Source organism: Phacochoerus africanus, chromosome 13, assembly GCF_016906955.1.
Source record: "Phacochoerus africanus isolate WHEZ1 chromosome 13, ROS_Pafr_v1, whole genome shotgun sequence".
NCBI classification, from domain to species: Eukaryota; Metazoa; Chordata; class Mammalia; order Artiodactyla; family Suidae; genus Phacochoerus; species Phacochoerus africanus.
The window spans coordinates 9,179,156-9,195,113 of record NC_062556.1 but is presented as its reverse complement, the minus strand read 5'-3'; the positions used below and the strand labels follow the sequence as shown (position 1 = coordinate 9,195,113).

The 15,958-nt window shown below is 37.9% G+C and overlaps 1 protein-coding gene across 6 annotated transcripts in view; it reads right to left on the bottom strand.

The window, feature by feature from the left end:
* The window catches only part of PDS5B (PDS5 cohesin associated factor B), a 210,141-nt gene that overhangs the window by 27,290 nt on the left and 166,893 nt on the right, over window positions 1–15,958 (bottom strand). For 5 of the 6 annotated variants that reach the window (XM_047755637.1, XM_047755636.1, XM_047755640.1 and 2 more), the window contains exons 22-24: window positions 8,490–8,558; window positions 6,912–7,048; window positions 3,632–3,755 (exon numbers count right to left, since the gene is read on the bottom strand). In XM_047755637.1, the coding sequence (XP_047611593.1) occupies window positions 3,632–3,755; window positions 6,912–7,048; window positions 8,490–8,558 (330 nt within the window). Of the gene's footprint in view, window positions 1–3,631; window positions 3,756–6,911; window positions 7,049–8,489; window positions 8,559–14,403; window positions 14,459–15,958 lie in introns of those variants that run through there. The other variant, XM_047755641.1, reaches the window with a different exon arrangement.

The window sequence follows — 15,958 nt, the reverse complement described above, 5'->3', positions numbered from 1 at the left end:
TCATAGTAAGTGAAGTAAGTCAGACAGAGAAAAACAAATGCTATATGATATCACTTAAATGCAGAACCTAATTTTAAAAAGTTATACAAATGAACTTATTTACAAAACAGACTCACAGATGTCAAAAACAAACTTATCGTTACCAAAGGGGAAACGTGGACAGTGGGAGATAAATTAGGAGTTTGGGATAAACAGACAGTCACTACTACATGGGAGAAGAATCTGAAAAAGGATGGATAAATGTACATGCATAACTGAATCACTTCACTGTACACCTGAAACTAACAAAACACTGTAAATCAACTACATATTCCAATGAAAAGTAAAAAAAAAAAAGGGACAGGCTTCCAGTTGCAAGTGAAGTTTTAGGAAGCTAGTGCACAGCATGGTGAATATAGTTAACAGTACTGTGTTGTATACTTGAAAGTCACTAAGAGAGAAGACCTTAAAAGTTCTCACCACACACATAGCAAATGGTAACTACATGAGATGGTGGCTATGTTAACTAACCTTAATCATCTTACAACATGCACATGTACCAAAACGCCTTGTTGCTCAACTTAAACACACAATGTTATACATCAATTACATCTTAATAAAGCTGGAGAGGAAAAGATATCAAAGGGCAGAATTATTTGCACTGTTGCAACAAGTTTTAAGTGCAAACAGTCAGATATAAATCATGCTTTCAGGTTTAAGAAATACCATCCAGATTTATTTTATTTTTTACTGACTGACTTATTGCTTTCCTAACTACATGTCAGGAAAGAACAGATTTGGGAAATATTATGAATTCAGTCTTATATTCACAGAACATGAAAGTTTGACTTTTTTTTTCTTTTTTCTTTTTGTCTTTTCTGGGGCTGCACCTGCGTCATATGAAGGTTGCCAGACTAGGGGTCTAATCAGAGCTCTAGCTGCCAGCCTATACCAGAGGCACAGCAATACCAGATCCAAGCCACGTCTGCAACCTACACCACAGCTCACAGCAACGCCAGATCCTCAACCCAGTGAGCAAGGCCAGGGATTGAATCGGCAGCCTCACTGTTCCTAGTCGGATTTATTAACCACTGAGCCACGATGGGGACTCTGAAAGTTTGGAATTTCTGTTTAGCATTGGAAGTGGGACTACAGCCTTGAGAAGGGCCAGAAAAAAGTAGTCATACAAGTATGACAACAATCGGGAGAAAAAAAAACAAACAGCATTTCAAGAATAAAGGTGCAATGAGCTGTGTCAAATGATGCAAAAAGGCCATGTATACTGAAGATTAAGATCACTGGATTTGGCAGGTTTAATAAAACATTTCTGGAAAACAACAAAGACAAATACCAAAAGATGAGTAGTGAGGAGTGAGAAAATGAGACAAAGCTAGAGATTACTCTCTACTGAAGTTAGGAAATTTAAAATGAGACAGGCATTTGGTTTAGAGGAACAAAAGAATTAGGAAAGTTTTGTTTAGAATAGGGTAATCTCATATTTGTAAGTTGTGAGAATGTGCTAATAATTAACTTTTAACCATTAACACATGTTCTGCAGACACTAGAATTCCAAAACAATCTTTAAACGTTGGTAACCTGAACTTTCACCTGGGCTATTTGGTGATTCTGATAGTATACCATACATCAAACAGTGTGCTAGAAAAAAAGGCTCTGGCATTTAACAAGGTGTGGATGCTTTCTGCACACAGTGGACATTTACCTAATGACCTGTACATACTTATAACAAATAGGAAATGTCAAACAAAGTCCATCTCTTTTTAAAGTTTTCCATACTTTCCTTTTTTTTTAAAGGTTCTACTTTGCAACCGACAACACCAATACCTTAAAGAAATAGCAGACCAAGAGTCTGACAAATCACACTGCAAATTATCAAGTTTGAAAAAAATTACATAGGGTGTTTTCTTAAAAAAATTAATACTTTTTAAACAAGTTTCATCTTATTGCAAAATAAGATTATCTCCAAAATTAAAGGGGGAAAACTAAACCAGGAAATTTTGGGCTCCCCAAAATCTCATTTCTCAAGTTGTTTAGTCTAATATCTGAATAACACTACCCAAACTAAAATAAACCATAACACACAGGATTTGGAATAGCTATTTTAAATCCTGAAGTCCTAGAAACTGACAAAATGACTACCATTTAAAAATACAGATGAAGGAGTTCCCATCGTGAAGCAGTGGTTAACAAACAAACCCGACTAGTATCCATGAGGACGCGGGTTTGATCCTTGGCCTCGCCCAGTGGATTAAGGATCCCGAGTTGCAGTGAGCTGTCGTGTAGGTCACAGACGTGGCTCAGATTCCTCATTGCTGTGGCTGTGGTGTACAGCAGCTACAGCTCTAATTCAACCCTTAGCCTGGAAACCTCTGCATGCTAACATGTGCGGTCAAAAAAGACAAAAAAAAAATGATTACGTTTAAGGATTACACATAGCAGCAATTTTTAAACAAGCAGTAGAAGGAAGTGAGGAGTGGAGAGAAAAATTACAATTATCCCTGAAATAAATGCCAAATTCTTATTCATAAGATTCCTAGGAAAGAAGAGAAAAACTAGTTTGAAATAATCAAATTATGAATGAAAAACTATACTGGAATATCATACTTACTACTATAAAAGTCATTTTTCTTTATCAGTGATGCCACAAACTTGTAAAGTTATATAGTTCAAATATTACAATACTCTAATACAAACCCGCAAGACTGGAATATGAATCATTACTATCACAGTTAATAATTTGAAATTCTAATCCACTGAGTAATAAGGAATGCTTGTGTCCTAAAATTAACCTATATGTGTCTTTATAAAAACCATAAATTTCTATATATTTTCCTTCCTTTTAAGAACTAAATCCTTATTCACACAGTATAAATTTGTGAATTCACCTACTCACTAAGATTTATTTGTAAACCCCAAATCAATACTTGTAGCACTTTCATGGTCATTTGAGAGTAAATGCAGAGATGAAAAAAAATCTGAGTGGCCTAATACATTCCTGCTGAAGTCAAGGCAATGTGCTGCCTTTCTGCTTCAGCTCTCATTAACAACTGTCTCTTCAGTGATCTACTTAGTGCCACATTTTTGTACTTTGAGGTGGTGATTCTGTTGTTTAAAACAGCTCTCATGCAAACTGCTGACGTGCTATTCAACAGTCCTAAGAGCAAGAACACTGAATATGCCTTATGGAGAAAACGTGTGTTAGATACGCTTCAGTGAAGCATGAGTTACAGCACTGCTGGCCATGAGTCCAGTGTTAATGAAACAACTATTTATATATTTAAAAGCATGATTAAACAGAACCTAACATAAAACAAGCTTATGTAGTATTGATCGACTGACAAAAATGTTGTGACCACAGGCTTATTGCCCCTATGAGCAATGGTTCAGGATCTGCTCCTTCTGTAACTGGGGTGACTTTGTAGAACAGACCCACTGCAGATAATAAAAATCCACTGTATTGTTAGCAACCCTGACGTCAAGTAACAGTTTTAGCTCTCTGAAACATTTCTCGCACAGTATTTCTAAAAGGAGCTACAATCATTCAAGATTTTTCTCTCTACATCGTGGTCGACTTTCTCCTTTCTAGGAGTCAAAGACCATACAAAGTCATGTTCTATACAGCCACTTTCCTTACATTGATCGCTAAAGCACACAGCTGATACTGTTCTAACGTGATAATTTCATGATAACAGGGTTCTTGTGCTAGCTTCACAATAGCACTTCCAGCAGCAAGTCTCAGACGTGACATATCCGGTTTACTGAAAAATAAGAAGAAAGAATGTGAATTAGATTTCCAAATGTCTGCACAAAAACATTCCTACTTTGTATATCTACTTTTAAAAAAATGCCTCTGGCAAAAAAAAAGAAAAAGGGGGGGTAGATTGTTTTAGTAAAATTGAACACCATATGATGCTTACTTAATTTCTGAGAAGATGGTGTCTGACACTACACAATTCTTCTTTTGAACATAGGTCTATGCTAGTCATTTAATTCTCTCATTCCACACAAAATAGCTTTTAGCGAGGCCTAGAACAAATTTATTTGTATGTTTAGTTGTCAGGTCTTAAGTCTTCCACTATGATGTTTTTGTTTTTGATATGTTTAGTAATATATTAAGCATAAAGATACATAATTTGCTAATTAGTCAATTAAAACTATGGTGTTAAGTACAAAAGAAGTAGAAAGAAAGCAGGTATAGTGGATAAAATATACTTTTTTTTGGTCTTTTTAGGGCAGCACCTGCAAGTTCCCAGGCTAGGGGTCAAAGAGGAGCTGCAGCTGCCGCCCTACAGCTAAGGCACAGCAATGTGGGATGTGAGCCGCGTCTGCAACCTACACCACAGCTCATGGCCACACTGGATCCCCAGCCCACTGAGCGAGGCTGGGGATCAAACCCACGTCCTCATGGATACTAGTTGGGCTCATTACTGCTGAGCCACAATGGGAACTCCTAAAACATACTATTTTTAGCTAGTATTCAACTTCCTAAATATTGTCAAGAACCTTCTTTTAGGTTTAAGGGATGAAAAATTTTGCTAAATGGTACATACTTAATCAGGAAATTCTTGACTAGTAAATATACCTAAACAATTCTCCCTAACATATAGTGATCCTTAGATGAATTATAGGGATCTTAGACCCTAATGGTAGGAGGGAATCCTGTAACTCCTTAATTAGGAGCCCCTATGTAGTTCCATACTAAGAGATTATTATTTAATTTTCATACAACACATATGTGTCTATCATGTATACAGTACTGAGAAGGACTGAAGAGATAATCTTAGTCTTCCAAGATCTAATGGTCTAGTGGGCTTAAGACTCTTTATCTTTCTAAGGATTTTGTATGGATATTTACTGAAGGTATGCCAACATTAATAAGATTCTGAAGTTACAGATTTCAGGTGTGCTTTTCAGCTCATCAAAAGCAATATTCCAAGGAGTCATTCTAAGATAAATCACTCAACTACTGCTAAGGAAAGTACGATTTTCTTGTTGGATTTTTGGTTTTGTTTTTTTTTTAGTATAAATATAAATAATTATAATACTTAACGTTTTTGAACACGAGGTTTCTATACAAAACATACTTTAAAAATGCAGACCTGGAGTTCCTGTGGTGTCTCAGCAGTAATGAACCCGGCTAGTATCCGTGAAGATACAGGTTCGATCCCTGGCCTTGCTCAGTGGTTTGAGGATCTGGCATTGCCATGAGCTGTGGTGTAGGTTGCAGATGTGGCTCAGATCTGGCACTGCTGTAGCTGTGGTAAAGGCCAGCAGTTACAGCTCAGATTTGACCCCTAGCTTGGGAACTTCCATATGCTGTGGGTGTGGCCCTAAAAAAAGACAAAAAGGAAAAAGAAAGAAAAATGTTGACCCGATGTAATTCACCTATGTTTGCAGAATTCAAGTGATTCTATTAAACAATACCATGAATAAAAACAGGTGAATGAGATCTAAATATGCACATAAATAATGTAATTAATAAATTCAGAGACAAAATTTATTACTACCAAGGAAATTTTTTTCTTCAATTATTCTATAAACCCAGAATGCCAGCATATAAATTACAAGAGCAGAAGGTGAAGACCACTAAGACTGCAAGAAGGTAAACACATGAGTTATACAGGTGCAATGGTTTACAGAGTTTTCTTTTTATTTAATTTGAGAAGAATGTGCTACTGTTAATATTTTATGCAAAAAGTACAGCATGAGCAAAACATTTAAGAAGAATAAAAACAGATGGAAAGGCATTATGTAGCTGGCAATCACCATTTATATTTTGTCTTAAAAACTTTAAGCCAGATATATTAAGGGGGGAAAGTTATTCTCACATTTCTTATTATCAGTAAAAGGCAATAAATGGCACTTGTGCTTTCACAGAGGACAAACTTCTAAATTTTAGCTAATCTTGACATAATAGCCACTACATCATCAATACTTCTAACTACTATGTGCTGGGCAGTGTCTTAAATATAATAAATATACTAACTTATTTAATTATCCTAACAGGTTGATGATATAGACATAATCATTATCTCTGTTTTACAGATGAAGAAAATGAGGTGCAGAGAGGTGAAAGTAACTTGCTGAACGTCACCTGGCTGCTAAGAGGCAGTGCCAGGATTTGAATCTGGGCTCCAGAGCCTTTATTTTTTGCTGTTTTTTAGGGCCATACCCACAGCATAAGTTCCCAGGCAAGGGGTCTAATCTAAGCTATAGCTGCTGGCCTACGCCACAGCCACAGCAACACCCAGATCTGACCCACGTCTGTGACCTACACCACAGCTCACAGCAACACTGGATACTTAACCCACTAAGCAAGGCTAGGGATTGAACCCTCAAATCTAGTCGGATTCGTTTCTGCCACACCATGAAGGGAACTCCCCTATAATATATATCTTTCAAATGAAACAAAACGAACATAAAGGTATGTGTATTTTAAATAATTTGCATCATGTAAATTTTTTACATTTGCATGTATTTATAGTTCTGGAAAAAGATACAATAAGCTGCCTTCTATCCATTCTGTTCTTTTTTCCTTTAGACAGTAACAAGAATATAGAACATCAGTTATTAATTGGTACACTAATATTTTCACATTAGATATTCAAAAAAGTGAACATCTACTGTTTAAAAGTGCATGGCAGTACTCTGTACTAGGCATGTGGCTGTCATTCTGAAATAACCAGTATACAAAAGCATATTACAATAAAAAATATATGCACACCTACAAAGCAGTACTATTTTGTAATTCTTAATTTTTTAATATTTTAATTAAAAAATTTTAAAGTATAGTTGATGAACTTTGTGTCAATTTCTACTGTATTACCTTTTTAAAAAGAAACCACCATTCAGCAATTATACCAGACGCTGAAATACTGTCTAACCCAAAGAACTGTGAAGCAGTAATCACATACCTGATTTTCCCCTGTTCTGTCAGGTCTCCATCACTATGCAGTATTGTTGTAAGTAATCTTAAAGTAGAAGTTCCTGATTTACTGTGATTATTTTTCATTCCAAGTAGCCACCGAACCATCATTTTAATAGCCTGAATCTATTTGAAATACAAATTGACAAAAAATTGCTATATTTAAAGAAATTGTTATCATCCTTGAAAAGGAATGAAGCAATGTTTTTAATAGATGCTTTTTAAGAAAAGGAAAGAAAATAGTTTTTTTTTTCCTGCATAATGTGAAGATAACTTTAAATGTTTTAAATTAAAGATGTTTCATGCCCCAGGCAACTGACAAATGAATTATCTTTGCTTTTGTATTTTTAATGGTTCCCCAACATTCATTCATTGGCTGCAACATGCAGTGGCTTGATATAGGATCTCACTTCTCAGCCCAGGGACTGAATCCAGGCCATAGCGGTGTAAGTGCCAAATCTTAGTCAACTGGATCATCAGGGAACTCCCACTCTACTTGGAACCCACAGTAAAATCATACTAACACCCCTAGTTGAAAAGTTCCCAAATGCAAATTACATTCAATCTTCTGTGCCTGAAAGATGATACCACCTTACCTTGATACATTTTACAATTATGAAGAACTTGGTACTTTAAAAACTGTTACTGCCTCTAATAATTACAACAATCCTTTTTGAAGGGCTGCATGTTAGCTTTTTCACCTATTATCTGAACTTTTACAGATCTGAGGCTCAGGAGCTAAATGGGCTTTGAACAGTGGCAGGTGGCTGATGGTTTTAAAATGTTCTTCCTGGGCCACTTGGTAAACATGAACTTAAGCGCAGATGGCCTACTTTCTAGTGCAATGCTGCTCAACTAAACAAAACTGCTACTTAAGACTAATACTGAGAAGATAGGTTTATACAGGAACTCAAAAGTAGCAAGCATCACTCAATGTTGCTAAAGGAAAGACTACTGCAGTTCTGGAGAAACAGTATCAGAATCTGAATCTGCAATAATGCGACAAAGTAGTAGTTCACTACATTAAAATATACAAAACACACACACACCTTGGGCTGTGGACTAAGATGAGGTCTATATTACAGACTACATATGGTGTTTACTAAAGCAATACTCTCTACACTAGTGATGAGCAATCTTTTATGCATAACTCCTAAATCAGGGAATTACATGATTTTTTTTTCTAACTCAAAAGACAAAAGTTTATCAAATTCCATGGAAAAGATCACTAGTCTTAAAATATGAATGACCATCTTTACCAAACAGGAGAATGTATAAGGAAACCAGCATTGTTTTTTGCCATTAATAGGCTGATACTTAAGAACCAGCAACATGGAAGTTTTCAAACTCTTCCCCGCCCCCCAAACTAGAACATTTACAGCTGCCCACAGGCCTCAGATTTCTTATTATTGCCCTATACACTCACAGCACAGAGGATAATGTCATACAATAAATACAAGAACTTAAAAGATTTTAATAGCCCTTTCTACATAATAGGAAGAGAGATCTTAATATCTGTAATAATAATAAATATATTAAAATCAACAGATCTTTGCATATCACTCACTTTGACCATTGTCTCAGGTGAAACTTCTTCATCTGGAACCCAAAGCTTAGTTGTCTTTTTTCCTGGAAGCTAAACAAAAATTAAGGCCTTGAAAACATGAATATAACTTCTCATGTTTAATTATATTTAATATTTAGTGAATAAATGAAATGTTTATCTTCTGCAGCAACAGTCATTATATATGACTATGCTTTCTGTTATTCAATTCAAAAAGGTTGAAAGTTTTGTCCTCACTAGCACCACATAAGAAAATATCCATCACCTGTGGGTTCTCTGTTCATGTGAGACAGGACCGACATTAGCCACTTACAATTACTTCCTTACTCACCCCTTTAAGACCAATGTTTCAATTTATTTAAGGCAGCCGGCAAGGACTAGGATAAAAATCAGCGGAGCCCGAAAGGGTACAGACGACCCTTGAATAGGACAAGGTGGAACTGTGCAGGTCCATTTCCACTTTTTTTTTTCTTTTTTTCTTTTTAAGGTCATAACTGTGGCATTTGGAAGTTCCAAGGCTAGGGGTCAAATTGTAGCTACAGCTACTGGCCTATGCCACAACCACAGCAACTTGGGATCTGAGCCACATATGACCTACACCACAGCTCATGGCAATGCCAGATCCTTAACCCACTGAGCAAGGCCAGGAATCGAACCTGCATCCTCATGGCTACTAGTCAGGTTTATAACCCACTAAGCCACAATGGGATCTCCAACGTCCATGTATTTTTTAACAAACACATACTACAATAATACACACTGCATGTTTGGCTAAATCACAAATGCCCTGCAGATAGGGAGGAACCAAACTATAAATTATACCAGAATTTTTCACTCTGCAGAGGGTTGGCACCTTTAACCTTCATGTTGCTGAAGGGTCAGGTGCAGTTTTTTAACAAGAGGAAAGGTATATGCAAAATATTTTGAGCTGGGAAAAGTTACAAAGGTTTGCAGTAGAAGTAACAGAAAACATATATTAGTAACTTCCTATTTAAATCCCACCAAAATGGCAACACGCACACACACAAACGTACGCATATGTGGGCGCCGGCATGCGTGCATGCACTCACTCCAGTTAGCTGGGCAGAAAGGGGCCCCAAAGAAAATCAAAATCACAGGAAAATTCTGAAGAATGGAAAATACATGGTACAAAAAATTAACAGAGGTAGAGCATTGACACTGCCATAAAAGCATGGAAGGAAACACTCATTAATAAGACATTTTTTTCAGCACAATCACAGAATAACCCTGAGATGATAAATACATGAATTTACAGTAGCAGCCAGGAAATTAAGTGACAAAAGAGCTGAACCCAATCTTGGAACACTGGAAATCCCATTTTTACCTTCACCTGACATGAGTGATTTTTAAGAGGAAAGAGAATTCAAACAGCACTTCAGATAACCCTCTAGCAATAGGACAGACAAGCCCAAACATCCAGAAGGCAAACTCCCCAAACACAAAGAGCTATACACAAATAGTTTAAGAATCAATTCTTCAGTTGAAAAGTGCCTTCAAAGTATGACATGGAAATAATAAAAGTGCCTTCAAAGTATGACATGGAAATAACAAAAGAAGAATCATATTAGAAACATACTCATGAAATTTCTGAGCTAAGAATGTCCAAAATACCCCAAAGCTTTAATGGGGGAACCTTACCAAAAAAAGAAGAAAGAACTAGATTGACTTCAAATTTCTTGGTGGCAAGACCAGATGTCAAAAAACAATGTCCTGAAATTTCTGCAACCAAGCGACTTGAGAAATAAATTTTAGTATTTAGTAATCAAGAGGAAGGAGGTACCACTGAGGTGCAATGGATTAAGAATCTGACTGCAGTGGCTCAGCTTGCTGTGGAGATGCAAGTTCAACCCCCAACCTGGTGCATTGGGTTAAAGGATCCAGCACTGCTGCAGGTGCAGCCTAATTTACACATGTAGCTTAGATTCAATCCCTGGCCTGGGAACTTCCATATGCCGTGTATATGGGCATTAAAAAAAAAAAAAAAAAGAATGAGGAGGAAAGTATTTTAAAAATTCAAGAGAAAGATCTTCCAAATCACAAGCCATTTTGAAAGAATTATTCAAAGATGCACTCCACTAAAATATTTAATTCACAAGAAAAATTCAATCAGTATAAGTTACTACAAATAGGAAAAACAACCAAAAAAAAAGTTATCATAAGTAAGACCAAAAGACATTCAGAAATAATACATAAAACCACAACAGATGAAACAAAACCAAAGACAGAGAAAACCTAAAACTAGACAGGATGGAGAGAGATACCAGTCAAAATGAAAAGCATTAAATGAGATGTGGATTTAAATGAAATACTAATTTAAACAGGATATTGGTGACCTTTCTTTAATCTCACATTGTAAGATATAAAATTCATGAACACCTGTAAAAGTAGCAGAACAATACCGAAATAAGCCAAAACAAAAATGATTTTTTAAAAAGAAGATAAAAGATATCATCACAGTAGAAGACTTGAATATACCTCTTTCAAAAACTGATAGATGAAGTCGAGATGGAAACACGTAAGTACAGGAGATGCATGTGGAAACATAAGGAAATATACAGAGATATTTCAGGATAATAAAATGATTAAAAGTGGCCTTTCTCATAATTATCATGAAAAGTAAAGAGAAAAGAGTTTAAGAAGATAGGTGGATATAAGATCAAAACTACAAAATAATTTCCCCAATCAACCACAAACACTACACATCATTTTAAAAACTGAAGTACCTAGCAAAGTTGTGTAAGAGAAATTTTACAATTTTCTTCACAGAGAAAATTATAAAACTTTAATGAAAGACATCTTGTAGATGAGCAAATAAAGCAAGAGAAAAGAATGATAAATTTAGCTACATTAAAATTAGTAACTTCTGTTCAAAGGATACAAGGGAATAAATGAGATTGTATCCATTTTATGAAAATACTTCAACATATGCCTGAAAAAAATATTAGTGTGTGTAAAGATTACCTGTGAGGAAAAGACAAACAAACCAAGAAAAAAAGGTCAAGGACATCAAAAGGAATTTGACAAAGGAGGCAACATGAATGATGACTAGACACATAAACTTTATTAGTAAATGCAAATTGAGACTATAACACTATACAGAGACACTATTTTATGTCTATTATGTGAGCAAAAATTAAGAAATCTGACAATAACAGGTGGTATATACTGCTGAGAGGAAAGCAAGTTTTAACAACCATTTTGAAAAATCATTCAGCGATAAAAAGTATGTGTACACACTGATGTTCAATTTCACCCATGTGAACATAACCTAGAGAAATCTGTGCTCACACGCACCCAAAAAAACTGGGTTGTGGAGTTCCCATCGTGGCGCAGTGGTTAACGAATCCGACTAGGAACCATGAGGTTGCGGGTTCGGTCCCTGCCCTTGCTCATGGGTTAACGATCCGGCGTTGCCGTGAGCTGTGGTGTAGGTTGCAGACGCGGCTCGGATCCCGCGTTGCTGTGGCTCTGGCGTAGGCCGGTGGCTACAGCTCCGATTAGACCCCTAACCTGGGAACCTCCATATGCCACGGGAGCGGCCCTAGAAAAGACAAAAAGACAAAAAACAAACAAACAAACAAAAAAAAACAACAAAAAAACTGGGTTGTGATGATAGCTGTGCAACTATAAATATAATAAAATCCATTGAGTTTAAAAAATTAAAAAAATAATAAATTGAAGGTTTACATCAAACAAGTCCATGAGTGCCATTTTTCCAACAGCATTTACTCACTATTTATGCCTCTGTGTCACACTTTCATAATTCTCACAATACTTCAAATAATTTCATTATTACTACATTTCTTATGGTGATAAATGATCAGCAATCTTTGATGACGCTACTGTAACTACTGTGAGGTGCCATGAACCATGCCCATATAACTCAGTGAACTTAATAAATGTGTGTGTTCTGACTGCTCTATGGATTGGCCTTTCCCCTCTCTCGCCCCCTCTCCTCAGGCTGCCCTATTCCCTGAGACACAGTATTAATATTAGGCCACTTAATAACCCTACGATGGCTTTAAGTTTTCAAGTGAAAGGCAGAATTGCATGTCTTATTTATTTATTTACTTTGCTTTTTAGGGGCTCACATGCAGCATATGGCAAGTCCCAGGCTAGGGGCTGAATCGGAGCTGCGGCTGCCAGCTTACACCCCAGCCATAGCAACGCCAGATCCAAGCTGCATCTGTGACCAACACCACAGCTTATGGCAACGCCAGATCCTTAACCCACTGAGTGAGGCCAGGGATCAAACCCGCATCTTCATGTATACTAGTCAGGTTCATCACCACTGAGCCACAACGGGTACTCCACACGTCTCGCTTTAAATCAAAAGCTAGAAATGACTAAGCTTAGAACATGACAAAGGCATGTTCAAAGCTGCGATGAGCTGAAAATTATGCCTCTTGTGACAGCGAGGTGTAAATGCAAAAGAAGAGTTGTTGAAGGAATGCCAGTAAGCATGCAAATGGTTAAGAAAGCAAGACACACTTATTGCTTATACGGAGAAAGTTTTCGTGGACTGGAGAGAAGATCAAACCAGCCCAACATTCCCTTAGGCCAAAGCCTAACCCAGAATAAGATCCCAACTCTTCAATTCTATGAAGGCTGTGAGAGGTGAGGAGGCTGTAGAAGAAAAATCTGAGGCAAGCAGAGGCTGATTCACAATGTTTAAGGAAAGAAGCCATCTCGTGGCACAGAAGTACAAGGTAAAGCAGCAAGTACTATGCAGAAGCTACAGCAAGTTATCCAGAGCTAAGATAACTAATTCAGGTGGCTATGCTAAACAACAGATTTTCAATAAAAGACAACCTTATATTGGAAGAAGATGCCATCTAGGACTTTCAAAGCCAGAGAGGTCAATGCTTAGCTTCAAAGTGTCAAAGGATAGGCCTACTCCTGCTAGCAGCTAATGCAGCCACAGCTTTCAAATGAAGTCAATGATCATTTAACACTCTGAAAATCCTAAGGGCCCTTATGAATCATGCTAAACTTGTGCTCTACAAATGGAATAACAAAGTCTGGCTGATAGTACATCTATTAACCACATGGTTTACTAAATATTGAGACCTACTGCTCAGAAAAAAGATTCCTATACGACTTCTACGGCTCACTGATAATACAGCTGGTAATCCAAGAGCTCTGATGGAGATGTTCAGTAGATTAATGTTTTCATGTATGCTAACACAGCATCCGTTCCGTAGTCCATGGACCAAGGAGGAATTTTAACTTTCAAGTATTATTACTGAAGAAATATAATTCATAAGGCTATAGCTGCTACAGGAAGTGATTCCTCTGATGGATCTGAGCAAAGAGAACTGAAAACCTTCTGGAAAGGATTTACCACTCTAGAGACCATTAAGAACATTCATGATTCATGGGAAGAAGTCAAAACATCAACATTAACAGGAGGGTGGCCAGGATGGTAGAGTAAGAAGACCCTAGGCTCACCTCCTCTCACCAGCACACCAGAATTACAACTGCTTATATAAAAACCACCTACAAGAACCTCTCCTCTAGCAGAAAAGGTTTTTCACAACTGAAGATATAAAGAAGAAACAAGAGGGGCAGAGTTACAGAGATGTAAGATAACTAACACAAATAGTTCTGAGTAAGTGATCCCCAAACAAGAGGATAATCACAAATTTAGAGGTTCTTCCTAAGGAGCAAGGGGTCCAAGCCCCATACGAGGCTCTCTAGCCTGGGTATCCTGCACTGGGTAGATGGGCCCCCAGAATATCTGGCATGAAGGTCAGAGGGATTTGCATACAGGAGGACCAGAGTGTTGGAGGAAAGAGAGACTCCACTCTTAAAAAGGGAGCACACAAAATCTCTCATAATGTCTGAGTCCCAGCACAGAGGCAGTAATATGAAAGGAATCTTGAGTCAGACCTACTTGCTGATCTTGGAGCACCTCCTGGTTAGGCAGCAGAGGGCAACTGGGACTCTTCCTGGAGACACAGAAAATGGCGGCAGTCATTTTTGGGAGCTCATTCCACCATGCAAGACACTGGTGTTGGCAAGCACCATTACAGAGTCCTCCTTCTAGCCTGTGCAGCAGGGGCTAACCTGCACACCATCAGGTTGGCAACAGCCATGGGATCTCCCAGACTGCTCCGCCAGCCCAGCACGGGACCCAGACATAACTGATAGTGGCTTGGCAGGCACCACAAAAGGCAGAGCACCAAAGGTAAGCTTTGCCAACCAGCATGTCCAGAGTAGCAGGCCTGCCATAAGAGAAGAGCCCACACAGTCACATGGGGGCACTCATTAGCGAACAGCTCTGGTGAAGAGGATCAAGAAATGACCTATATAATACATAACAGCTTAACACAGAATTAGGAAAAATGAGTTGACAGAGGAATATGTCTGGCATGAAAAAACAAGATAAAACCTCAAAACAACTAAGCAAAGTGGAAATAAACAATTTACCTGATTAAGAGTTACAAGTAATGATCAAAAATATGCTCAATGAATTGGGAGAAGAATGAATGAACACAGTGAGAAGTTTAAAAAAGAATTAGAAAATACATTGGAGTTTCTGTCGTGGCGCAGTGGTTAACGAACCCAACTAGGAACCATGAGGTTGTGGGTTCGATCCCTGCCCTTGCTCAGTGGGTTAACGATCCGGCGTTGCCATGAGCTGTGGTGTAGGTTGCAGACGCGGCTCGGATCCCGCGTTGCTGTGGCTCTGGCGTAGGCCGGTGGCTACAGCTCCAATTCTACCCCTGGCCTGGGAACCTCCATATGCCATGGGAGCGGCCCAAGAAATAGCAACAACAACAACAACAACAACAATAACAACAACAAAAGACAAAAAAAAAAAAAGAAAAGAAAATATAGATAGAGTCCAATCAGAGCTAAAGAATTCAACAACCAAAAAAATACACTGAAAGGCGTCAACAGTAGACAGGAGGACACAGAAGAATGGGTCAGCAAACTAGATGATCAGAGTTGTGGAAATCAATGAAGCTGAACAGAAAAAAAGAATAAAAAAAAAAAAAATAAAGGAGTTTCCGTTGAGGCGCAGTGGTTAACGAATCCAACTAGGAACCATGAGGTTGTGGGTTCCATCTCTGGCCGTGCTCAGTGGGTTAAAGATTTGGCATTGCCATGAGCTGTGGTGGAGGTTGCAGATGTGGCTTGGATCTGGCCTTGCTGTGGCTGTGGTGTAGGCTGGCAGCTGTAGCTCCGATTTAACCCCTAGCCTGCGAACCTCCATATGCCGCAGGCATGGCCCCAAAAAGCAAAAAGCAAAACAAAACAAAAAATGATACTTTAAGAGAACTCCAAGACGATATCAAGTGTAGTAACATTCGCTTTCTAAGGTTTTCAGAAGCAGAAAAGAGAAAGGGGCAGAGATTTCATTTGAAACAACAATAGCTGAAAACTGGTCTAATCTGGGGAAGGAAACAGACACTCAGGTCCAAGGAGCACAGAGACTCCCAAAC